This window comes from Helianthus annuus, chromosome 5 (assembly GCF_002127325.2).
Source record: "Helianthus annuus cultivar XRQ/B chromosome 5, HanXRQr2.0-SUNRISE, whole genome shotgun sequence".
Lineage (NCBI taxonomy): Eukaryota > Viridiplantae > Streptophyta > Magnoliopsida > Asterales > Asteraceae > Helianthus > Helianthus annuus.
The window spans coordinates 92,827,349-92,852,837 of NC_035437.2; the positions used below are offsets into that span (position 1 = coordinate 92,827,349).

Here is a 25,489-nt window from a genome sequence, read left to right on the forward strand (position 1 = left end):
AGTGAAAAACATGATCCATAACCTCTATATTATCAGTTTTGATTAATTTGAGAATCTGCCCAGTTTGACTTTTAGATTATCAACTTTGACTTATCAAATAGACTAGGATTTGTGGAAATCAGAAAGCATGATCCTAATGGATTATAACCAACTTGATTACCATCATAAAACATGATTCCATTGGACTTTTTGCTGATCAATTCATGATCAAATCAGAAAGTCAACCAGAAGTCAAAATATAGCGTTTTTGGCCAAATTAAACTAAGAACAAGAATCAAACTTGATTGGAATACTTACAATTACTGAATGAAAGATCAAGAACACCAGAAAGATCCAAGATGGTTGAGCAAATCGGATTGGAACATGTTTGGGTGTTTGAAGGTTGCAAAAATTTATAGAAATGAAGGATATGATGTGTTCTATAGGATTCTTGAACAAATCAGATGTTGCCAAGTGTTTAAACCACTTATAAAATCTATGTGCTGCCCCTAGTATCGAGTTGACGGTATTAGAAACCAGCTTACACATGAAGACAGCTGGAAACAGTTGTTATCTGCTGTTTTGCACGTCTGATCAGGTCTCGCGGCCCGCATAGGGGTCCTCGCGGCCCGCCTGGCAGTTCACAACAGCAACAGCAGTTTAATTTATGACAGAAATGGTCCCTGAAGGTCTTTAAGGTCATTTAAGGCACGTTTAAGGCCCGTTAACCTCAATTTAAGGCTCCATCATGAAGTTTAAACATAGGGGACCTGAAACATGTTCAAAAACATGTCGGATGTTGGTTCGTTTGGCCGTACGGTCACGTTATGCGTCGAATTACGACGAAACACGGACGGGCGCTAAAAACGAACCAAACGACGCGACGAAAGGAAATTTATCATGGCGATCACTAAAATAAAATATTTTAGTGCTTACATAAATTTTTGGGTGTCCGGGGATATTCAGAATGTGAGATATGCGCGAAAGTGCAAACTTGTGCCCTTTTTGACACTTTTAGCCCCTGAATGACATAAAAGTTTATTTTTGCGCACCGAACACCTCTAGGCCTATATATAAGCTATAGAAATGATAATTAGGCCATGTTTAACTCATGGACACTTTCCGGAAGGTCCGATACCATACGAATCGACATACTTTTACAGTTTGACGCAAATAGTCCTTAAATTGCGCAAAGTAGCGTGAAATGCCGTTTAATGTTATTCAAGCCTTCCATGACCCATTTTTATCCTTACCAAGCATATACTTAAATACTAATACGCTCTCGCTCGCTTAGATGGTCGCCGAAAGGCATAGATTCAAAAGTTGACGCTTTAGGCCCCTCTATTGCGCAAACTTGCGCATTACAACATTTAATAGCATTGAAGCCTCATCTAATCCATATTAGGCATTCCTGGAAGTATTATTAAACATCACGATGCTTCAGGTTCGCTAAAAGGTCATTCAGAGGTATAATTAAACATATTGACACTTTTAGCCCCTCTAACTTGCAAAGTTGCGCGTAACTTTACTTATAGGCATAAAAACCTTAGATGGCCATCATTTGGCATTCCCGAGAGTATAATTAAATATTATTAAGCTCCCGGTTTGTTAGAAGGTCACTCAGAGGTAAGAATTAACATGTTGACGCTTTTAATCCCTTTATTGCGCAAACTTTCAATTAATTACGCAAACGACTACACTTATTCATCAAGTGGCATATTTGGGAATATAAACATCGTGAGAGGTTATTTGGAAACTTATTTTAGGTATGCTAACACTTCCAGTCCTTTTATTATCAAATTTTTCGATTTTTCGAAAAATTAGTCCCTTAAATTCAACATCGGACTTTATTAGGGTTTATTACACGTGTCAATATATCATTGGACGTGATTTTACGAGGTGTTACATTTTGCAATTACATTATTTATAGTACGTAATTATAGTGACATCAAGTTATATATGGCATGATTAAAAAAACATTTTTGATGTTAAATGAATGGTCAATTATTATAAGATATTTCTATTCGAAATAAAATTTGTTTTATTGCAATAATTTTTCTTTCAAAATTAAAAATATTTCCTAATTTAGTGTTGGTTACATCCTAATTGGGAGTTTTTATTGGAAGTGAATTATTTAAGGTACGTAATTAAAATTATATGTTTTATATGGCATGATTATAAAAGTAGTTTGATGTTAATTTAATAGATAACGGTACTAAAACTTTAAATTCAGATTAAAAAAGGTTTTGTCCAAGCAAAATTGACTGCTAAAAATTATATGTATGATTGTATATTAAAAATATTCTTTATTAATTCCCAAATCCTTTCCTTCATTAACCGTTTATTAAAACGTTCAAGATTTTATAAATCTTATTCTATATTTTAATTGTTTACCAAAATGTTATCATCTTCTTCTATAAATACGGTTTTTATTTGTCTTCATCCTCATTCGAAATTGCTTTGTTTTCTTGTCCGTTTCTTCATCAAGGTATTTAGTCATATTTTTATTTTCGTTTACTTCTTTCTTGAACATATGTGATATAGCACTTATTAATAATTGTTAACTATTTTTTTATACGTACAATTCATGTCTTCAAATCTTTGCAGTTATCATGTGTGCAAACAGGGATATCTCATATGATTTATTTCTTAAAGATACAACCATCACTAATGTTGGTGCCGTATGGGAAATATCAAAGGTATACGTGTATGTGCTTAAAGAACTAAATATTTGATGTTTATAATTACCAACTGATATCGTGTGTTACATATATCCAGCCAAAAAGTGTGGTTATTGTTGGTACTGTTATTAGTGTTAACAAATGTTGGTACCATATGACATGCCCTAAGTGTTCACACGAAGCCACTTTGGAGGTCGAGGAATTGTTTGCACCTGATTGTTTTGATGATTTTCAACAATTTGATGTTTATTACTGCTCCAATTATCAATGTTCTGAGAATACAGTTCAACCTGTTCCGAAGTTCAAAATTAATCTTGAAGTTTCTGATGAGTCTGATGATGTTGAGCTGATTTTGTTTCACGACCAGGCCGTTCAGCTTTTTAATAAGTCGCCAAAACTGTTGATTGAAGAGAACACAATGGTTGGTTTTAAAATTATTTGATATAAAACACCAGAGTTTTTTTTATTATAACATTTGAGCATTTTTAATAATTAAACCAAAATTTTACAATACTTTTAGTCTGACGATATTATTAAGCTTCCAGAAGACATAAAGTTAATTGTTGGGAAAGTTTTCGCTTTCAAGATAGAAGTCACGGAGTACAATTTGGTTCATTATGACGAGGTTTATGGAATTACCCATATAAGCGATGATGCAAACCTTATTGTTGAGATTAAGAACAACTTTCCTTCACTACAGGTTTTGAATTCATGTTTAAAATTCAAGTTCCGTGAATATTTCATATAACAGATAATATGTTTGTATTATGTTTTGCAGGATCAGAAAAATGTCAATGGCAAACGATGTGTTAATGAAGTTAAAGACATTCATGTGATTGAACACTCTGTTTCAACAAAGCGCAAGACCATCGGTTGAGATGACCATGTCAATGTCTATCAGTTTTAGTTATGAAATTTATTGCATTTTTTTGTTTTCAAGAATTCCTATGAGTGGTTTTTTACGTATTATTTTATAATATTGATAAATTATTGGATTTTATGTTATTTTGTTTTCATTATATTGTTCTAGCATTGTCTTATACTACTGAGTAATGAAAATGTTTAATGATAGTTGAATTTTATTTCCATATTCACATGAGTAAAATCGAAGTTTATAATATTGATGATTTTGTAAATTCCGATTGTAAAGCTAAGGATTAATCACTGCCAAATTTAACTACTATTGAATGTGATCAATGAAAAAGTAAAGTATTATCACACAATTAACATCCATGCTTTAATTATGTCCACACTGATTAACGAATAAATTGGCGAGTAAATTAGAAGTAAATTGCTGTTTTTTTAATTAATGGTAATAAACATTTCATTAAATGACGAAATAAAGATTATTAACATTAATAATTTAAAAAATTGTTATACAGATTTTTGAAAAATCGTTAAATGTCTACAAGGTAGGTTTCTTATTAATGGAAAATCATTATGCTCAACCTAATCAAATTGTCAATTTCGTTTAAAATGTTTTGTATACTAATTAAGGGATTAATGATTTTTTAGAATTTCCAAACATATTTATCCATATTTTCGAAACTTACTGTTAACCTATTCGATATTTACTTTTTCAAATGAGTAATTATTATTTTTACATTTGTTAGGATTAAATATTATGGTAACTTTAGTCTACCTAACAAATTAGTTAAATACATTCCATATTGAGACAACATTTACATAATGACTTATGTTTTCTACCCTATATATGTCTAGGATACACATTACTTGAGATCAATTTCAATTATATTACCAATCTATCACAAGACGTCAATAACAAAATCAAGGTAATTGTTTATTATCTATGTAACGATCTATGGATTGTTTTGTATGATATCCTTTTTCAGAAATAAAGGTATAGTTGTTATCTATTTTCTATATTATCATAGTTGATACTTCATTATATGTTTTATATAATAGATCGTTAATCCGCTGCAGATATTGTTATTAGTAGAAGATGTCAAAGAGAACCTATAATTTTCGTTCATCAACATCATCATCTGGTAAATCTAAACAGTTTGATGTTAACAGTAAGTGTCTATTATTAAAGTTTTATAATTTTTAAAACTACTATACTGCGTGTTTAGTTTTAATTTTAATAATCATATATACATATAGGTGTTTTGGATAGAACTCCTCTGTCAAACATTTCGAATGGTAAGGGATTCATTTTTAAATATAACAGATAAGGTAGTTTGTATATTTTTTTTATTATGAAACTACTAATACTTTTATTTATGTGGTTTGTTTAATTTTAAGTTATTGATACCGGTGAAAGGCGAAGAATCCGAAAAAGAATACTTGAGAGTAAGAGGGCGAAGAATAGAACTTCTTCTTCAAATGTTGGTGTGACGTTACGTGATAAAGAAAACTCATCTCACGTATCTAATGTTACAAATCAGTTAGATATGACAATCCCTTTTCAGAGAAGTGTAGATGCTACGCTATCTTCATATATTAATAGTAAGTTTAAATAATATATTTAAACCACTAATACTTATGGGTATTTTTAATAATCCATTTATAGATATAGGTGATTTTGACAGAATTCCTCTATCAGCCATTTCTACTGGTATGAATTTCTATTTATTGTAATGAAAAATTATTTTATATGTTAACTTCCTTTTTTAAATGAGTAGTAATTTATTTATTTATATATTTGTTATTGATTATTCAGTTATTGATACTGGAGAAAGACGAAGTATTCGAAAAGCAATAATTGTGACACTCTAGGTTTTTCCGAACGAACACCTTGTAATATTTTTGTGTATACATATGATATTAAATGAAAACGTGATCTTTGTGCATGATATGTGTGATATGTATGTAATATATATATATATATATGAGAGCCGAGACCACGACTCGAGACCATGACTCGCAACCACTCGGTTGCGAGTGGGCCACTCGGTCTCGAGTGGGCCTCTTGAGCCGAAACCGTTTGGGCCGAAACCCCCAAGCCCAACCCGAGCTCCCTTGTATATAAACCCAACCTCCCCCTCATTCTTCATTCTTTAGTTACCAAACACATCCACACACTCCTTCTATTCTCTCTCACTAGAAACCTTCAACAACATCCCATCTCTTCCAACTTTCGGTTCAAGCTCAAGGATCTCGGACAAGAATCTCGGTCAAGACCATCATCATTCGGACACTCTACTTTCTCGGTTCCTTTTCTTTGTTTTCGGCTCCTCCTTCTCAACCGGTTAGTGTTGTTATTATGTGCATAGGATTTATGTGGGTTAAATGAACTAGAAATGCTTGGTTAGTAGTGTTATACATGATTTTTGGGTGATTTGTGAAGTTGGACTATGTGTGTTAAACCTTATGTATGAATACTTGCTAACATGCTTAAAGATGGCTAGATAATGGTAGTTTAAGAGTATTCATGGCTAACCATACTATGCTTCATTGTTTCTTGCAAAATGATGATGTTAAACTTAAGATTTCGGATATATATTGTATGTTTCTTTATTCTTACATGTTGATCTTGATGAAATATGTGATTTTCGGTCCAAAATGTATGGCTATGTTGACATGAAAACCCTAGAAAAACTATGAACTTGTGATGAACTTGTTTGAATATGGTTTGAAGATTTCAAAAATGGCAAAGTTTGATCTATTTTTATTAATGGTCAGATTAGGAAAAATGTTAGTAAAACCTTATTGGCTATTACTTGATTTGGGCCTGATTACATAGTACAATGTGGACTGATGTATCTGAATCTACACGTGAACATGAAAGAGACAGCATTACGACTCGCAACCGCACCGTTGCGACTCGCAACCATGGCATGACAACTCGAGACTACGACGGTTGCGACTCGCAACCACAACGTGACAACTCGAGACCACACGGTTGCGACTCGCAACCACAGCGTGACAAGCCGAGACCTCCTGGTTGCGACTCGAGACCATCTGGTTGCGACTGGGCTGTCCACTTTGGTTATTGGGCCATAGTATGCTTGATATGGGCTACCTGTTGACTGATCTGCGTGTTACTGTTTGACTGCTTAAATGCTAGGGCCGGCCCAATAACCCACTGTCTATATTTTTATGCATGCAACGTGATAGTTATGTGTAGATTTTACGTGATTGCTTGTACACCAAACCTGACCTATACCGGTAACCATGTTAGGACGTGGTGACCAACGTGTTTGACAAGTAACCCAATCTGCCGAGCAACCCAAGGTGAGTTCACACACTAAAAGCATGCGTCCCGCGGAGGGACACGAACAAACTACCAACTTTGGGAAAAATACTTTTGACCCATTACTCCGGGGGAAAACAGAATGGGTAACTACTATCTCCAGGGGAGATACGTTTGGACATTATTTATAAATCACAACTAGCTATACTAAACGAAACTCTATCACTCTAAGTCCCTGCTTAAAGTACCGATTAGTCGCCGGGGGCGAACGGGTTATTAGTTGATAGCGCTATTAGGTTTGACAACCTCACACCGTGACCGGGGGAGATCGGGCGTGAACTAGTAGACCTTGCAACATGGTCAATGACGATAGACATTGACTCGGGGCACGAATTTATATTCCGTCAACAGTTTCGGTATCTACAGTTTAGTGAGCTTACAGATGGGGTAGCTCCCCACAACGTGATTATAAATGCTTTATCTAAACAACTTAAGTTTTTGGTAAACTAAAACTGGACAACTAGTGAACTCACTCAGCATTATTGTTGACCCCTTACTGCATGCTTTGCAGGTAACCAGTGACTCAGGAGCTGCTGCTTGGGGGATGTGTAGTGTTCGTCAAACCCGTGTGTTGGGTTAATTATTTTGAACTAAGAACTATCTTTAAAACTACTTTGGTTTATGCTTCCGCTGTTTTGTTAACCTAATTATCGAACTTAAACTACGATGTTGCTAACTACTTTGGATATTAAATATTTCTACTATTAATTCAATGCTCAGTATAATTGGTGGCTGGATCCTGGTCAGTCACGCCCTCAAAGCGGGTGTTATCCGCAGGTGGATTTTGGGGGTGTGACAGATTGGTATCAGAGCCATTGGTTATAGTGAACTTGGTTTTAAAAAGGGGAAAAATCTTTTTGAGAAAAACCAGACTATAACCTGTGACTCGCGACGACACTACACTCCAAGTGCAAGGCTCAACACTTTTGACCTCATAGCTCGGACCAGTGTTTACTTGTTTGCTTACCTTATGTTTCCTGTTTTACTATACGTACTGGTGTGCCTAAATTAGATAGATACACCTCTCTCTTCTATCTCATTCTCGCTACATTACGACATCACACTCATACTGTGAAGACAATGAGTGGACGTGGAAGAGGAAACATCAACATGACTCAGGCTCAGTTCACTAACCTGCTCAACACAGTGGCTGCAGCTTTCGCAGCTCACCCTATAGGTCAGCATGCACCTGCGCAACCACCCGTGTGTACTTTCAAAACTTTCATGGATTGCAAGCCTCTCCCTTTCAACGGCACTGAGGGTGCCATAGGTCTTCTGCATTGGATTGAGAAAGTTGAAGCTGTCTTTGCTGTATGTGAGTGTCCCCCTGCGAATTGGGTGAAATTTGCTACTGCTACGCTTGAAGGAAACGCGCTTTCTTGGTGGAAGGCGCAAATTCAGATGTTTGGATTGGAAACTGCTAATGCTACGGCATGGGAGGATTTCAAGGACATGATTAAGGAGGAGTACTGTCACCGGGATGACATCCACAAACTTGAGAACGAGTACTATGCGCTTAAAATGGTTGGGTCAGAGATTGAGACCTACACCAAACTGTCCAATGACTATGCTGCTCTTTGCCCAAACATGTCTCGACCTATGTATCGAAGAATCGAACTGTACATCAAGGGTTTGGCTCCAGAAATTCGAAGTCATGTAACTTCAGCCAACCACACTACCATTCAGCCGATCGTTCGACTTGCTCACAAACTTACTGATCAGGCCGTAGAAGAGGGCAGGTTGCCCAAAAGGATCAGTGCTACTGTCGGAACTTCTAGTGACAACAAGCGTAAGTGGGAAGGAAATCAAAGCAAGGATGCTAACCCCACTCAGGCCCCAGCACAGCAAAGGAAAACTGAAAACAACAAGGGCACTCAACAACAGGGTGGCTATCGCGGTAACCACCCCAAGTGCAACAAGTGCAATCGACATCACAGCGGGCCGTGTGGGAAAGGTCAGTGTCAGCGATGTAACAAAATGGGGCATGAGGCCAAGGACTGTAGGAGTCCACGTCCCGTGGGGCAGAACCAGCAGCAACAACATCACGGGAATGCCAAGGGTTGTTTCCAGTGTGGAGCTGAGGGGCACTTTAAGAAGAATTGCCCTGAACTGAACCAGAACCGCAACAACAATCAGGGAGCTGGAAACAACGATCAGAACAACAATGCTGGGAATGGTGCTAGAGGAAGGGCTTTTGTGATTGGAGCTGGAGAAGCAAGGAATGACCCCAACGTCGTGGCGGGTAAGTTCCTACTCGATGATCGTTATGTTTCTATATTATTTGATTTTGGAGCCGATGCTAGTTATGTGTCCCTACGTATTAGTAAGAAGCTTAAGCGTCCGCTTTCGTTACTAAGTTCGCATCATATCGTCGAGTTAGCTAATGGTAGAAACATCGAGGCCTCACATGTTATCAAAGGCTGCAAACTAGAATTGTCCGGTCAGACATTTAGTATCGATCTTTTCCCTGTTACTCTTGGAAGCTTCGACGTCGTTATTGGTATGGATTGGTTATCCAAGCATCGCGCTGAGATCCTCTGTCAAGAGAAAGCAGTTCGTATTCCCCGTCGTTCTGGCAAACCCCTCATTGTACAAGGTGGCAAAGGCGGAGAAATCTCTGGCGTTATCTCTTTCTTGAAGGCCCAGAAGTGTTTACGAAAAGGGCACACCGCTATCTTAGCACTTGTCACCAACACGCAGGAAAAGGAAAAGAGGATTGAAGATTTTCCGGTAGTGCGTGACTACCCCGAGGTATTTCCTGAGGAATTACCTGGACTCCCTCCCCACCGTCAGGTCGAATTCCAAATCGAGCTAGCTCCCGGAGCAGCGCCTATAGCTCGAGCGCCTTATCGACTAGCCCCCGCAAAATTGAAGGAACTCTCTACTCAACTACAGGAACTATTGGATAAAGGGTTTATTCGCCCTAGTTCATCACCCTGGGGAGCACCGGTACTCTTTGTTAAGAAGAAGGATGGCACGTTCCGAATGTGCATTGACTATCGTGAGCTGAACAAGGTTACCATCAAGAATCGTTACCCTCTCCCGCGAATCGACGACCTATTCGATCAGTTGCAAGGATCGAGCTACTATTCTAAAATTGACCTGCGATCAGGCTACCATCAGCTAAGGGTCCGTAATGAAGACATCTCCAAAACTGCATTCAGAACTCGTTATGGTCATTATGAATTCCTCGTTATGCCCTTTGGAATGACCAACGCGCCTGCGGTATTCATGGATCTCATGAACCGAGTATGCAAACCCTACCTCAACAAGTTTGTGATCGTGTTTATAGACGACATCCTGATCTACTCGAAAAGTCAGGAAGAGCATGAACAGCACCTGCGCCTTATCCTCGAACTCCTTCGCAATGAGCAACTGTATGCCAAGTTCTCGAAATGCGACTTCTGGCTTCGAGAAGTCCATTTCCTTGGGCACGTGGTTAACAAGGATGGAATTCACGTCGACCCTGCAAAGATCGACTCTATAAAGAATTGGCCTACCCCTAAGACTCCGACCGAAGTCCGCCAATTCTTGGGACTGGCGGGATACTATCGAAGATTTATCATGGGATTCTCCAAGATCGCTCAGCCTCTCACGGCTCTTACTCAGAAGGGTATGGTTTATAAATGGGGTGAAGCTCAGGAAACCGCGTTTCAGACACTAAAGGATAATCTCTGTAGTGCTCCTATTCTCTCGTTGCCTGAAGGCACTGACGACTTTGTGGTTTACTGCGATGCATCCATCCATGGGCTCGGTTGTGTGTTAATGCAACGCGACAAAGTTATTGCTTACGCCTCTCGACAACTTAAGACTCACGAAAGGAACTACACTACGCACGACTTGGAACTAGGAGCAGTGATCTTTGCGCTTAAGATATGGAGACATTACCTGTACGGTACCAAGTGCACCATTTACACCGATCACAGGAGTCTCGAGCATATCTTCAAGCAAAAGGAATTAAACATGCGACAACGTCGATGGGTCGAACTTCTGAATGATTATGAATGCGCCATCAAGTACCATCCGGGCAAGGCCAATGTCGTGGCAGACGCCCTCAGCCGAAAAGACACTACGCCCAAGCGCGTGCGAGCATTGCAACTTACCATCCAGTCTAATCTCCCTACCCAGATTCGAAATGCTCAGACCGAAGCTCTGAAACCGGAGAACATCAGGGCTGAGTCCCTGCGAGGATCGAGACAACGATTAGAGCAAAAAGAAGACGGCGCCTACTATGTGGCAGGGCGCATTTGGGTCCCACTTTACGGAGATCTACGAGAACTGGTGATGGACGAAGCCCATAAGTCCCGTTATTCAGTACATCCTGGTTCAGATAAGATGTACAACGACTTAAGGACCACTTACTGGTGGCCTGGCATGAAAGCCCACATAGCAGCATACGTTAGCAAATGTTTGACCTGCGCAAGAGTCAAGACTGAGTATCAGAAACCAGCAGGCCTACTCCAGCAACCCGAAATCCCGAAATGGAAATGGGAGCAGATTTCCATGGATTTTGTTACAGGGCTACCTAGATCCCAACGCGGGAATGACACTATTTGGGTGATAGTAGATCGATTGACTAAGTCTGCACACTTTCTGGCCATTAAGGAAACAGACAAGTTTTCTACCTTAGCAGAAATCTATTTAAAGGAAGTAGTCTCCAGGCACGGGGTGCCAACTTCTATTATTTCCGACCGAGACGCTCGTTTTACTTCCGAGTTGTGGCAAGCTATGCACAAATCCTTTGGCTCACGTTTGGACATGAGCACCGCTTACCACCCACAAACGGATGGGCAGTCTGAGCGCACCATCCAAACCCTGGAAGACATGCTTAGAGCATATGTGTAACACCTCGAAAAAAATTTCTTCCAATAATGTCTTGACACGTGTCATAAGGTTCCGTTATGTGAAAACATACTTTAGAGGGACTAAAAGTGACAAACAGTGAAAACTATGGAACGTAAGGGTCCAAAGTGTCAACAATGGATAAATAGACTCTATGATAACCCTACATAATGTTTATAACCTTTAACGGATGGTTCATGGATCATACGACGCGGAAATTTCACAAAAGTGAAGTATTGCAAACTATAGGGGCCAAAAGTGTCAACATGTTTAATTTATACCTCTGAGTGAACTTTTGGCAGACCCGAAGCTTTGTATAGCTAAAATATACTCACTAGAATATGTGGTAAAAATTTCATGAAGTTTCGTCAACGTATGAGAAAGTTATGGCCAAAACCGTACTTAAGGGACTAAAAGCGTCAACATCGAATTTCAGGGCTTTTCGGTTGAGCGCAAAGTTATCCGAGGGCATTACCATGTTGGTAAAAGTCCTAAGGTTCTTAGAAACCAAGTTTGGGGGTTTACGGGTCGAGAAAAGTAGCCGAAACATCGCGTACAAGTTCAGGGGTCAAAGCTGTCAATACATGAAACTTATTTTGGCTGAACCAGGGTCAGGCGACCCGCCTGGGAAAGCCCAAGCGGGCCGCGTGGGTTGCCCAGCGACAGAAACTTCAAAAATGGGTTATTTGGGTCCGATTTTAAGTGCAATACAGCTATGTTTCGCCTCCAAATGCTCCAATTATAAGCCATGCATGGCTATGACTACAGTAAACCTAAAGATTTCAGCTTTAAATCCAAATTGATCACATTCTTGAGCATTTACAATTGGGAACAAGAACTCTCAAGACTTGCAAGAGCTCTCAAGACTTCCTGGAGCTAATCCGACCATCAAAGCTGATTCCTAGTGTTCACTAAACATCTATAGGACCTTGGTAAGCTTTCAATTCGTTCTTTAATCCGTTCTTGTTGTGTTTATTGATAAAAGTCAAACTGGGTGTTCATAACCTTTGACTTTCCGATTAAACGGATTTCTTTCAGTCATTTCTCGAATTGAAACTTGTTATAGATTGGTATTTATGTGGGAAACAAACCCTCTAAAGGGCACTATCTGAGTCCCACTATATGCATGCTAAATGTCGAGTCAAACCTAATTCTAAAAAGTCAACAGAAGCGATTTTTGTGAAAAATGACATGAATAATGATATAGATGACATGCAATCTGATTGATCATCATAGATAACTTGTAATACATATAAGAATGTGTTTTAATCATCATCAACTCGACAATCTATAGTATAGCCACGAATCGGAACCGAAAGTCTTGTAAAACGATTATTTCGTAGACTATCGATTCGGATTCGTACATGCATGTTCGAGATCTGTATTGGAAAGTATTTTTGACTATTTTTATTTTAGTTAAACTTTCTGGAATTTTCTTGATTGAGTCTATGCTTAGCCTATTCGAATGCATGTTTCCGATTTATGCATAAAGTTGACTATTTTGCCCTTTTTGATTTAGAACGTGATTTTTGGAAAAGTGAAAGGATAGAAATCTTTATTCCTAATATATGAACTTGCACCGAAAGTTTCGGATCAGTTGGTGGTCCAGATTGTGAGTTATGGCCATTAGCGTAAAACTATATTATAAATTTACATAAACGGTCCTTTTTGCGTAGAACCCGTTTCTAGCCACGTTTTGGTACAAAACTTTTTACCAACTGATGTATTATAATATTCTGGGAATTTTGATGATTTTTAATTAATTTTTGGCTGAACGGATCCTAGATCGCCTAGTCATTTCGGCTTATGTCGGTTTTGACCGTTTTAGCCATAAAATGAGTTTTACACATCCTTTTGACCCGAAACCTTTTTCTACTGATTTTATATGATGAATAAATTATTTTAAGTATTCTGGAAATATAAAAATCTCAGATTTAATTTGAAAACCCGAAAACGCCCTTAAATCGCATATTTAGCGTTTTAAGCGCATAGTGAGCGTTATACTTGTTTTAAACATATAAGACCTATAACTACTGATGTGTTTAGCATATTTTCATATAAAAACAGTAAGTATAAGTATATGAACTCAGACTTCCAGTTTTGGCGTTTTTAGCCCTTGTGAAATTACTAAATTGCCCCTACGGTGCATAGTTTGGTTTTAAATGATAAATTTGATATATGGGTCATACCTTACTAATATAATAGGTTATATTAAGTATATTTACTGTATGAACCAGACCCTAAACTCAGATTTCTAATTTTACCCTTTTATTATCTTTTAAATGACCAAAATGCCCTTCTAAGGCATAAATTGGGTTTAAAATTATTCCGGGCAATATAGAACATAACTTACTGATATAATATCATATTTTAAGCATATTATCTCAGGGAACTTGCATTTGAATCATTGGTCTACCCGTATCGCCCTTTTCGCGTTCGGTTCGGTTTACGTAACTAGTTTGCGTAAATTGACCGAAACGGGTCAAACGATATCATTTTTATTTCAAAATCCAGAATGTATTTAGTATACCCATATTATACAAGTATTCAAACTTGTCGGGTCTAAATCACATTCTATCCGGTCTTTCGCTTAATCGTGCGTAAACCGTATCATTCCTAAAACTAACCGGTCAAAGCTTAAGCTTAAATAAAAGGCCGTTAGGAATCTAATAGGTTAATTATAAACCTTTGTTCCAGATTAGGAGGCCGGTAAAAGCTACCAACACTTATCGTTTGTGACTTATACTTGCTCAGGTAAATACATTTTGACTTATTTTCCCTATACGGGCTTGGGGTACGGTATTTAAAATACCGCTTGATCGGGCGCACAAGTCCTGCGCCTTATAGGTGTACAGTCTTGAATAGCTTGTGCGACTTCGTTTAAACAGTTTTGTCTTACTTAAAGGCTTTGGGGGGTTATTGACCGTGTCCCGGATATCCTTGGCATTATCTTACGAGATGGCCACGACCAGAGCACGGGGTGTAGGCGTACACCCGACGTGTATAACTCTTTAATGTGGTGTGTCATTTAATCTCTAGCCCGGACAGTAGATCCCGGGCCACCAGAGATACAAGTGCATGTAATTCGTTCACAAGTTTATATTATATAATTATCCCAAGTTAATAAAAATATTTATGCCTTGTGCATTTAAATAAATTTTCAATCATTTTCAAAATGAGTCAGTCGATTTGTATTTACCAGTGTAAACTGACGTATTTTTCCCAAAAGATTAAGTGCAGGTACTATACGGAAATAGGCTGGCTGTTTCCTAAGAGCGTCCACTATAGTCTCGCAAGCTTGGACGACAATTATCTGTTGAACTATTTTTATCTTATTTTATTTGATCCGCCTGTGGATCCATTTCAACTACTGTGATATTTATTATTGCACTTTATTTAAAGTTGAAATGTTTCTATTCTGCTTCCGCTGTGCATTATTATATTGTGTTGATTGTCTATGACGATGCCAACTACGTCACTGTACCCCACACCGGGCCCACCGGTGACACGTGGAAATTGGGGGTGTGACAATGTGTGATCGATTTTGGCAGGAACTGGGAAAAGCATCTACCGCTGGTGGAATTCTCCTACAATAACAGCTACCACACTAGCATTCAGGCGGCACCTTTTGAGGCATTGTACGGTCGTAAATGCCGATCACCTCTCTGCTGGGCAGAAGTCGGTGATAGTCAACTCACAGGCCCAGAACTGGTGGTAGATACAACGGAAAAGATTTCCCAGATAAGGCAACGCATGGCGGCAGCTCGTGACCGTCAGAAAAGCTACGCTGACAAGCGTAGGAAACCGTTAGAATTCCAGGTCGGGGACCGGGTTCTACTTAAAGTCTCACCCTGGAAGGGTGTGGTTCGTTTCGGTAAACGAGGCAAGCTGAATCCACGATATGTTGGACCATTCGAAATTACCGAGAAAATCGGTAAGGTGGCTTATAGATTGAACCTGCCTGCAGAGCTGAGTGCAGTGCACAATGTCTTTCACGTGTCTAATCTGAAGAAGTGCCTGTCAGATGAAACACTCATAATTCCTTTCAAGGAACTCACTATTGATGAACAGCTACACTTCACTGAGGAACCGATTGAGATCACGGATCGAGAGATCAAAACCCTCAAACGTAGCCAGATACCTCTCGTGCGAGTTCGTTGGAACTCACGGCGTGGCCCAGAGTTTACCTGGGAGCGGGAAGACCAGATGAAGTCTAAGTATCCCCAGTTGTTCCCAAACGAAACCCCCAGCACTGAAGCTACAACTGAATTTCGGGACGAAATTCCAAACTAACGGGGGGATGATGTGACACCCCGTTGAAACACGCTAGCTTGGCAGTGGCTGCCTTAACTTTCGGGACGAAAGTTCTTAAAACTTGGGGATAATGTGACACTCTAGGTTTTTCCGAACGAACACCTTGTAATATTTTTGTGTATACATATGATATTAAATGAAAACGTGATCTTTGTGCATGATATGTGTGATATGTATGTAATATATATATATATATATGAGAGCCGAGACCACGACTCGAGACCATGACTCGCAACCACTCGGTTGCGAGTGGGCCACTCGGTCTCGAGTGGGCCTCTTGAGCCGAAACCGTTTGGGCCGAAACCCCCAAGCCCAACCCGAGCTCCCTTGTATATAAACCCAACCTCCCCCTCATTCTTCATTCTTTAGTTACCAAACACATCCACACACTCCTTCTATTCTCTCTCACTAGAAACCTTCAACAACATCCCATCTCTTCCAACTTTCGGTTCAAGCTCAAGGATCTCGGACAAGAATCTCGGTCAAGACCATCATCATTCGGACACTCTACTTTCTCGGTTCCTTTTCTTTGTTTTCGGCTCCTCCTTCTCAACCGGTTAGTGTTGTTATTATGTGCATAGGATTTATGTGGGTTAAATGAACTAGAAATGCTTGGTTAGTAGTGTTATACATGATTTTTGGGTGATTTGTGAAGTTGGACTATGTGTGTTAAACCTTATGTATGAATACTTGCTAACATGCTTAAAGATGGCTAGATAATGGTAGTTTAAGAGTATTCATGGCTAACCATACTATGCTTCATTGTTTCTTGCAAAATGATGATGTTAAACTTAAGATTTCGGATATATATTGTATGTTTCTTTATTCTTACATGTTGATCTTGATGAAATATGTGATTTTCGGTCCAAAATGTATGGCTATGTTGACATGAAAACCCTAGAAAAACTATGAACTTGTGATGAACTTGTTTGAATATGGTTTGAAGATTTCAAAAATGGCAAAGTTTGATCTATTTTTATTAATGGTCAGATTAGGAAAAATGTTAGTAAAACCTTATTGGCTATTACTTGATTTGGGCCTGATTACATAGTACAATGTGGACTGATGTATCTGAATCTACACGTGAACATGAAAGAGACAGCATTACGACTCGCAACCGCACCGTTGTGACTCGCAACCATGGCATGACAACTCGAGACTACGACGGTTGCGACTCGCAACCACAACGTGACAACTCGAGACCACACGGTTGCGACTCGCAACCACAGCGTGACAAGCCGAGACCTCCTGGTTGCGACTCGAGACCATCTGGTTGCGACTGGGCTGTCCACTTTGGTTATTGGGCCATAGTATGCTTGATATGGGCTACCTGTTGACTGATCTGCGTGTTACTGTTTGACTGCTTAAATGCTAGGGCCGGCCCAATAACCCACTGTCTATATTTTTATGCATGCAACGTGATAGTTATGTGTAGATTTTACGTGATTGCTTGTACACCAAACCTGACCTATACCGGTAACCATGTTAGGACGTGGTGACCAACGTGTTTGACAAGTAACCCAATCTGCCGAGCAACCCAAGGTGAGTTCACACACTAAAAGCATGCGTCCCGCGGAGGGACACGAACAAACTACCAACTTTGGGAAAAATACTTTTGACCCATTACTCCGGGGGAAAACAGAATGGGTAACTACTATCTCCAGGGGAGATACGTTTGGACATTATTTATAAATCACAACTAGCTATACTAAACGAAACTCTATCACTCTAAGTCCCTGCTTAAAGTACCGATTAGTCGCCGGGGGCGAACGGGTTATTAGTTGATAGCGCTATTAGGTTTGACAACCTCACACCGTGACCGGGGGAGATCGGGCGTGAACTAGTAGACCTTGCAACATGGTCAATGACGATAGACATTGACTCGGGGCACGAATTTATATTCCGTCAACAGTTTCGGTATCTACAGTTTAGTGAGCTTACAGATGGGGTAGCTCCCCACAACGTGATTATAAATGCTTTATCTAAACAACTTAAGTTTTTGGTAAACTAAAACTGGACAACTAGTGAACTCACTCAGCATTATTGTTGACCCCTTACTGCATGCTTTGCAGGTAACCAGTGACTCAGGAGCTGCTGCTTGGGGGATGTGTAGTGTTCGTCAAACCCGTGTGTTTGGTTAATTATTTTGAACTAAGAACTATCTTTAAAACTACTTTGGTTTATGCTTCCGCTGTTTTGTTAACCTAATTATCGAACTTAAACTACGATGTTGCTAACTACTTTGGATATTAAATATTTCTACTATTAATTCAATGCTCAGTATAATTGGTGGCTGGATCCTGGTCAGTCACGCCCTCAAAGCGGGTGTTATCCGCAGGTGGATTTTGGGGGTGTGACAATAATTGACCAAAAGAAGGGAAAGAAAAAAACTTATACTACAAACGTTGCTGTCGGCATACGTGGGAAAGAAAACGTATCTCAAGTATCTAATGTTACACATAATATAAATACGACAATCCCTTTACATGGAAGTCTGAATGGTATGCCTTCTTTACTTCATACAAACTTATGTATGTGAGACTTTTTAATACTTTATATTAGTTTGTACACGTAACACTAATACTTTATAGTATAATTTTTTAATTTTTTTTTTGAATTTCGCCAGTTAGTAATTAGGATATAATTTTTAATATCCTTTTTAATGTATTTTTCAGGTAATGATAATTTGCAAAACAACGATGTATCCTTATGTACCCCTGGTGTATATTCGATTAAGTCAAATATCTTGACATATACGAATTCGACTTCAACATCTAACAGAACATCACTTAGTAAGTTATGAGCCGGTACGCGCAAACTGAAGCACAAGGCACGTGAATTATCCTCAGTAGTTATGCAAAGTTTGGAATCGGGTGATCCTAGCGATGCTGAAATTTTTGTTCCAGATCCTTATAAAGGAATTTCAAGTGGTATATTTTTTTGTATTATTTAATAGACACTGTAAATTACAAATACTTGATAATTTTATTAATATATTTTTAAATTTATACAGAGTACATAGATCATGGTGATCAAGTTGTTATATGTGATATTTGTTATGCCAAGTTATGGACTTCCGAAGGTGGAAAAGGTCGATTGACATTGGGCAAGTTATGTTATGGTTTATGTTGTGGATATGGGAAAGTTGAGCTACCACATTTAAAGGAGGCAAATCCGTCGTATCAAAATTTGTTCCACATGTCCGATCAAAGAAGCAAGTTCTTCTTAAAGAATATCCGACGATATAATTGTATGTTCTCTTTTACATCAATGGGTGGAAAGGTTGATTCCAAAATAAACAAGGGAAATGCTCCTTTCATATACCAAATTAGTGGTCAAAATTTTCATAGCTTAGGTAGTCCAAAACCAGCTAATGGCAAGCAAGCTAAGTTTTCTCAACTATACATATACGATACTGAGAACGAGGTATATAACAGACAAAGTGTATTGGGGTAAGTTAATTCTGTATATTGCGTTTTTTTTAGGTTATTACATTTATCTAAATATAGTTACTTTTTTATTTTGAATTTGATAACAGGCAACATGTAACTTCACATGAACAGGAGTTGGACGTCGAAATAATTGAATACCTTAAAGATTTTTTAGATTCCCATAATGAGTTGGTTAAATCTTACAGAATGGTACGAAACCATTTTCAACAAAATCCTGAAGCAAACCTTAAGCTCCGACTTATTTACAACAGAGACAAAGATGGAAGAACTTATAATCTGCCATCCTCGACTGAAGTAGCTGCTTTGATTGTCGACGATTTAGATGCTTCTGTTGATCGTCGTGACATTGTTGTTGAAACTCAATCTGGTATGCTTAAACGTATTAGTGAGTTACATCCATCCTACCTTGCTCTTCAATATCCTATTTTTTTCCCGTTTGGTGATGATGGATATAGAATCGATATTCCTCATAGGGATGGTGTAACAACCAAGAAAACAATACGACCAAAATGTACAATGCGGGAATTCTTTGCATATCGAATACAGGATCACATTAGTGGTTATTCTTTGGTTTTAAACGGAAGAAGACTGTTCCAACAGTTTTTGGTTGACGCTTACACTATGATTGAAAGCGAAAGGTTAAATTTCATACGTGGTAAGCAGAAGAATCTACGATCTGAGACATTTGAAAATTTACAAAAGTATAAGCACACAGGTCAAGAAAATTTATCGAACACCGGTCAAAAGGTCATTCTGCCTTCTTCCTTTACTGGAGGGGCTCGGTTCATGCAACAAAACTACCTTGATGCTATGGCTTTATGTAAATGGTTTGGATACTCAGAGTTTTTCATAACCATTACATGCAATCCTAAATGGCCTGAAATTTCAAGATTTCTTAAAGATACTTCAATTAAACCAGAAGACAGGCCAGATATACTATGTTGATTGTTCAAGATGAAGTTGGATTCAATGATTAAAGATCTAAAGGATAATCAATTTTTTGGTGAAATGAACGCAGGTGTGTATTTTATGTTTTATTTTTTTTTTATAATATCTTATTAAGTGCACATAAATTTGATATGTGTAATTACTAACACATAAACTTTGCAACTTATGCAGTTGTTTATACCGTTGAATTTCAAAAACGTGGCCTACCTCATGCACACATTTGTTTATTCATGAAAGTCGATCATAAACTTCCCACCGTAGATCACATAGATCCTTTTATTTCAGCTGAAATTCCAGACAAATCTGAAGATCCTCAGTTATACTCACTTGTGTCGGAGTATATGATTCATGGTCCTTGTGGGAATGCTAACTTGAGCTGTCCTTGCATGGTTGACAAAAGATGTTCTAAACGATTTCCCAAAAAGTTTTCTGCTCAAACTATTATTGACTCAAGTGGTTTTCCGGTTTATCGAAGAAGAGATTGTGGCCATACTGTTATAAAGAAAGGTGTTCAACTTGACAACCGAAGTGTTGTACCGTATAACAAAAGTCTATTAAGACGATACCAAGCCCATATTAATGTTGAATGGTGTAACCAAGCAGGCTCCATAAAGTACCTTTTCAAGTACATTAACATAGGTCTTGACCGGGCTACTGCCGTTGTGTTTTGCGAAGCAGAAGGTTACAGCATTCAGAAACAAAAAGACGAAATAAAAGAGTACTACGATTGTAGATACATATCTGCTTGTGAAGCTTCTTGGAGAATTTTCTCAAATGAAGTGCATTATAGATATCCTGCTGTAATGAGGCTTCCTTTTCATTTACCTGGTCAGCATAATGTTGTATATGGGGCAGATGATGATATTGAAGATGTGTTGAGCAAACCATCTGTTGCTTCTTCGATGTTTTTGAAATGGTTTGAATTAAATCAACGTGATGAGGAAGCATGTAAATTGACTTATGTCGAGTTCCCACAAAAGTATGTTTGGAATGTAAAAGATAGACGCTGGCAAATACGAAAAAGGTATCAAACTGTTGGTAGAATTCATTCCGTTTCAATTGCTTCTGGTGAACCTTATTATTTAAGGATTCTCCTAAACAAAGTCAGGGGTCCCAAATCATTCGAAGATATTCGAACAGTTAATGGAGAGTTATTCCCCACTTTTAAAGACGCATGCTATGCAATGGGTCTTCTAGATGATGACAACGAATATGTTGAAGCAATTAAAGAAGCAAGTTTTGATGGTCATTGTCGGTATTTAAGAGCATTATTTGCCACAATGCTGTTAACAAATACTCTAACAAGACCTGAATTTGTTAGGGATAAAACGTGGCATTTATTAGGAGACGATATTTTGTACAGACGTCGAAAAGAGACACGTATCCCTGGTAAATGAGTTATTTTATTTTGTCACCTATATGTTTTACATTATTATATATAATTTTTTATAATTTTTCCCAATTTTTTTTGTACTTTTTGTAGATTTAACGCTTCCTGAAGATCAACTGAAGAATCAGATTTTGTTTGAAATTGAGAATTATTTAATTTCCAATGGTTCATCTTTAAGTAAGTTTACTACAATGCCTTATCCTGATCATCACTCTTTACGTCAAATTACCAACCGTCTAATCAATGATGAATTATCCCAAGACACAAATGAGTTGCAAACTGAGTTTTGTCGAATGAAAGAATGTCTAACTGAAGAGCAGTCGAACGTTTTTAATGAAATTATGCATGCAATCGATAGCCAAACTGGAGGGTTGTTTTTTGTATATGGTTATGGTGGAACTGGGAAGACTTTTTTGTGGAAGACATTGGCTTCTGCAATTAGATCTAAAGGGCAGATTGTGTTGAATGTTGCTTCGAGTGGTATTGCTTCGTTATTACTATCTAAAGGAAGGACGACACATTCTAGGTTTAAAATCCCCATTAACTTGACAGAAGACTCCATGTGCCATATTAAGCCAAACGATGATGTTGCTGACCTACTAAAAGAGGCAAAGTTGATTATATGGGACGAAGCCCCTATGGTCCACAAGCATGCTTTTGAGGCACTAGATCGAACAATGAAAGACGTTTTATCGTCTTCTATGGGTCACCAGTCTGAACTACCATTTGGGGGTAAAGTTATTGTTTTTGGTGGGGACTTTAGGCAGATCCTCCCGGTCATTCCTAATGGTACCAGACAACAAATTGTCAATGCTTCTTTGAGTTCTTCATATATATGGTCAGAATGCAAGGTTTTAAAATTAACAAAAAACATGAGGTTGACAGTTGGAGCTCAAACATCTAACGTTGAGTCTATTGAGAAATTTGCAAGATGGCTACTTGATATTGGTGAAGGAAACGTTGGTTCAGAAAACGATGGTGAAGCACTTATAGAGATACCGGATGACTTAGCAATCACCAATTCGGATGATCCAATACAAAGTTTAATCGACTTTGTTTATCTTTCAATTTTAGAAAATTACAAAAAATCTGGATTCTTTTCTGAGAGAGCTATTTTAGCACCAAAAAATGAAGTTGTTCATGAAATTAATGATCGTTTACTTTCGTTATTTCCGGGTGAAGAAAAAGAGTATTTGAGCTCTGACAGTATCTATCAAACTGAGCAAGTACTTGATTCTTTCCAACAAGATTTGTATTCTGCTGATAATTTGAATGCTCTCAAAATAGCCGGTTTACCTAATCATAGGTTGGTTCTAAAGTTGGTGTTCCTGTAATGCTTCTTCGAAACATTGATCAACAAAGTGGTCTATGTAATGGAACTAGACTTCAAATAACCTTTCTCGGTAAACGAGTTATTGAAGCTGAAGTAATATCAGGTGGGAATATTGGCACTAGAGTTTATATTCCAAGGATTTCAATGATTCCTTCTGCCAAGAAGATACCATTTCAGTTTCAAAGAAGGCAATTTCCGTTATCAGTATGTTTTGCTATGACAATTAACAAAAGTCAAGGGCAGTCTTTATCAAGAGTTGGGCTATATTTAAAGGATCCAGTTTTTAGTCATGGCCAGTTGTACGTTGCTTTATCGAGAGTGAAGACGAGAGAAGGTGTCAAAATTTTAGCGTATGATGCTGATGGTAAACCTTCGAAGCAGACATCAAATGTGGTTTACAAGGAGATATTTGGTAACTTGTGATGTAATTTTAATTACAGTTTTTTTAATATAGTAGATATTTGGTAACTTGTGATGTAATTGAATCAATGTATGTATATCCTCTTCAATTTTATTTAACCATCCCGACAAATAATAATAAATAATTAATAATATCCTAAAAATAAATCAACCCGTGGGTACCACGGGTGATAACCTAGTAATGTTTATATAAACCTAACCTTCTAATCTGTTTTTATGTTTATTCAAAGTTTTTATTAAGATATTTTTCTTATATAATACTTTGATATTATTTAATTTTTATATTAAATTTTGTTATTTCTTGTAGGCAATAAATAAATCATCTCAATTATAAATAAACATGTTAATGTTTTATTATAAATAAATATTCAAGAATAAAATTAATAATTTCTAATAGCATGGGTTAAACACTTAAGCAACTTAAACTACATAAAAACATATGTTTTTTTTGTTTCGGTTTGGGTTTTTTCGGTTATTGAAAATGGTTATCAGAAAACCGAACCGAAATTTTTGTTATTAAAAATCCAAAAACCGAACCGTTGGTTTTTATTTCGGTTCGGTTTTGTCAGTTACGGTTCTATTATTTTGGTTTTCTGTTAATATTTTATATGAAAAAATCTAAATTAAGATTCTTGCAATTTTCATGACTTTTGTATTTATTTCGGCATTTATATTTACAATTCCTTTATTTTCTAAAAACTTTGTAAAATGTCATTTTGACCGTCTTGAGTTTTACATGCTTATTTTTATATACGTGTTGGTATAAATTCAAATTTGTTTACGTTTCGACGCTTTTTTTTAATAAGAATCATGTCAAATATAATATGTATTTGTGCTCATTTTTATGGACGTATTAAGTTGGTGTATCTTTTAACGTAAGTTTTGTTCGGAAACGAATCGGGTCAAATGTAATACATTTTCATTAGACGGTATAAATTCTAGTTACCTTACGTTTCATGAGTTATGTCAATATAATATGTGTTGGTGCTTAAATTGGTCTACATTTTGACCTTTATGTACATCTCGATATAAATTAAAGTTGGTGTACATTTCAACGATTTAGCCTCGATACACGTGGCAGAAAAATTCAAGGGGAATCTACTATTCATTACCTCTTTCTATTCATATGTATAGTTGGATTTCCGTGCTTCATTGCAGCCTTTGGTCATTATCGATACTGTTCACTACAGGGTCAGTTCGATACTGGAACTCGGCATAACAATTGACATATATTTTACATCGACTGAACACCAAAAAAACAAATACACGTACTGGTACCAATGGTGTTCGGTTGGTATCGGTTCGTTATGGTACCGGTATTATATAAACACTCAATACAGCTTACAATACCAAAAAAAATAGTTTGTTGTGAATCTAACTCTATGTTCAACGAATTTTACGTCGCCACGTCGAGAAAACTATAAAAAACGAATATGGTGCCGGTACTGATGTTGTTTGGTCGATATATATTTGGTTGGTGATGATAAAAACCATTGACAATATATGTATCACACCCCAACCGATAGCGGAATCATCGGGGCATGACACTGAGCGAAACAGATTGTCCAGAAGTTTCCACAACAACTATTAATATTATCTAGTTAAATGATACGTCCCATACCGTATCCCAAATAATATAATCAATTATTACAGATAATAACTAGTCAAGTAATTCTGTTCCGACAACTCAGATTTAACAAATAACAGAAATATTGTTCAAATACTCCTAAAGACCCGATCGGACAAGATCTACAGACAACTATGCTCTAGACGCTTGTTCCTGACAGACAACTATTTGTTGGGGCCTCTAGAGCTTTATTCTAGCCTCGCTTTCATAGCAAGCAAACATCTTAAACACCTGTCACATACGTTAAAATAAAGTCAATACATATAATGTAAAGGTGAGCATACAAG

The 25,489-nt window shown here is 37.6% G+C and overlaps 3 protein-coding genes across 3 annotated transcripts; all 3 read left to right on the forward strand.

Moving 5' to 3' along the window:
* The first annotated feature begins 2,591 nt into the window (after positions 1 to 2,591).
* On the forward strand, positions 2,592 to 3,537 carry LOC110943213. The gene is made up of 4 exons (XM_022184965.1): positions 2,592 to 2,678; positions 2,758 to 3,081; positions 3,181 to 3,360; positions 3,439 to 3,537. Exons 1-4 carry the CDS (start codon positions 2,592 to 2,594, stop codon positions 3,535 to 3,537), a joined length of 690 nt encoding a protein of 229 aa, XP_022040657.1.
* Positions 3,538 to 4,623: 1,086 nt separating this feature from the next.
* LOC110943214 lies at positions 4,624 to 20,429 on the forward strand. The gene is made up of 6 exons (XM_022184966.1): positions 4,624 to 4,696; positions 4,785 to 4,823; positions 4,926 to 5,129; positions 18,708 to 18,824; positions 19,046 to 19,484; positions 19,571 to 20,429. Exons 1-6 carry the CDS (start codon positions 4,624 to 4,626, stop codon positions 20,427 to 20,429), a joined length of 1,731 nt encoding a protein of 576 aa, XP_022040658.1.
* Positions 20,430 to 20,438: 9 nt separating this feature from the next.
* On the forward strand, positions 20,439 to 23,578 carry LOC110943216 (ATP-dependent DNA helicase RRM3-like). Its single transcript, XM_022184967.1, has 4 exons — positions 20,439 to 20,502; positions 20,604 to 21,821; positions 21,916 to 23,048; positions 23,129 to 23,578. The coding sequence occupies exons 1-4, from the start codon at positions 20,439 to 20,441 to the stop codon at positions 23,576 to 23,578; spliced, it is 2,865 nt and encodes a 954-aa protein (XP_022040659.1).
* Positions 23,579 to 25,489: the final 1,911 nt, after the last annotated feature.